Genomic DNA, 1,353 nt, shown 5'->3' with positions numbered 1-1,353 from the left:
CGTTGGCGTTAAAACTAAATTCTTTTTAGGGGAAGCCGTTTTCTTTGCTGTTCTTTTCTTCACTTTTAGTTGCGGTGTCTTGTCCTCTTGATCTACTACCTCCAAGCCTTGATTACGTTTACTCCGACGAGAACCAACTTGTCCTCTTGTCTTTGCCATTTCTGAAACTGATAAACAAATCCAAAATCAAATCAAGCCATTCGATCAAAAAATCTAAACCCAAAATCAAATCGAAACCTTCAATCATATTCAAAATCAAACTGAAACTCACAATCATATTCAAAACCTAATCGAAACCCACAATCAAAATCGAATCATGTGTTAACGCGGACATGCATGTGAAAAGAGATTTGAATCAAAGAGAAACCCAAAATCAAAGAGATTCGACTCGAGAGAACCAGTCTCTATTCTAAACTCAGAATCAAATCGAAACTCATACCAATTGAAGCTTCGACTCGAGAGAACTCTGAAGAACTTCGATGAGTCGGTTTTGATTTTGAGGAATGTGAAGAGAGTGAAGTGAAGAGAATGAAGTCTCGGTTTCGATTAATACTTAAGTTATTTTTAATATATTTTTTCATATACGATAGCATTTAGTTTTTGATTTGCAATGGTAAGGCGCCTCCACTTACCAAATTAATGCGGCTGAATTATTTTATTTTCCCGCGACTACAAAGATAGCATATACATTTCAAAAACGCTATTATAAAGGCCCGTGTTTATATACAATAGCAGAGAAGCAAAAAACGCTATGCTACGACGCTATTAATACCCACATTTCCTGTAGTGCTTGGCAGCATGCTCCACATACTGTCTCTGTCTGTTTCTACAAATCAGGGACACCTCTTACTACTTCAGCATTCACGAGTCTGCTAAGCCTATTGGTGTTCATGTGACCCAGTTTCTTATGCCAGAGATCAAGTTTGGATTCAGTAGCCGTAAACCACACGTTTGAAGGTCTCCAAAAATTGCAGTTGTTCCCTGAACGAATACCTCTCAACACCACATTGTTTCTTGCATCAACGGCGCGACATTCCTTGCTGTTAAAGATAACCTTTAATCCTTTATCACATAGTTGACTCACACTGATCAGATTCGCCTTGAGACCCTCAACAAAGTAAACGTTTGAGAGTTTAGGCACATCAGGTCTGGAGGTTATTCCAATTGCACGAATTTTGCCTTGTCCTCCATCTCCAAAAGTAACTTTTCCACCTCTGATGAGTTCGAGCTTCTCAATATAGTCTTCATTTCCAGTCATATGCTTTGAGCACCCACTATCAAAATACCAGGGAAGTTGAGATTGTGATGCTTCTTCAGCAGAGGTATAAGCAACATTACTAACGATCTCTGTGT

The 1,353-nt window shown here is 38.7% G+C and overlaps 1 protein-coding gene across 1 annotated transcript in view; it reads right to left on the bottom strand.

Annotated features, from left to right (window-relative positions):
* Window positions 1-826: 826 nt before the first annotated feature.
* The window catches only part of LOC106320672, a 2,425-nt gene continuing 1,898 nt past the window's right edge, over window positions 827-1,353 (bottom strand). The window contains exon 3 of the mRNA XM_013759038.1: window positions 827-1,274. Within this exon, the coding sequence (XP_013614492.1) occupies window positions 827-1,274 (448 nt within the window). The remainder of the gene's footprint in view (window positions 1,275-1,353) is intronic.

Source organism: Brassica oleracea, unplaced genomic scaffold (genome assembly GCF_000695525.1).
Source record: "Brassica oleracea var. oleracea cultivar TO1000 unplaced genomic scaffold, BOL UnpScaffold01008, whole genome shotgun sequence".
Taxonomy (NCBI): domain Eukaryota; kingdom Viridiplantae; phylum Streptophyta; class Magnoliopsida; order Brassicales; family Brassicaceae; genus Brassica; species Brassica oleracea.
This window is presented reverse-complemented; position numbering and strand designations above follow the sequence as displayed.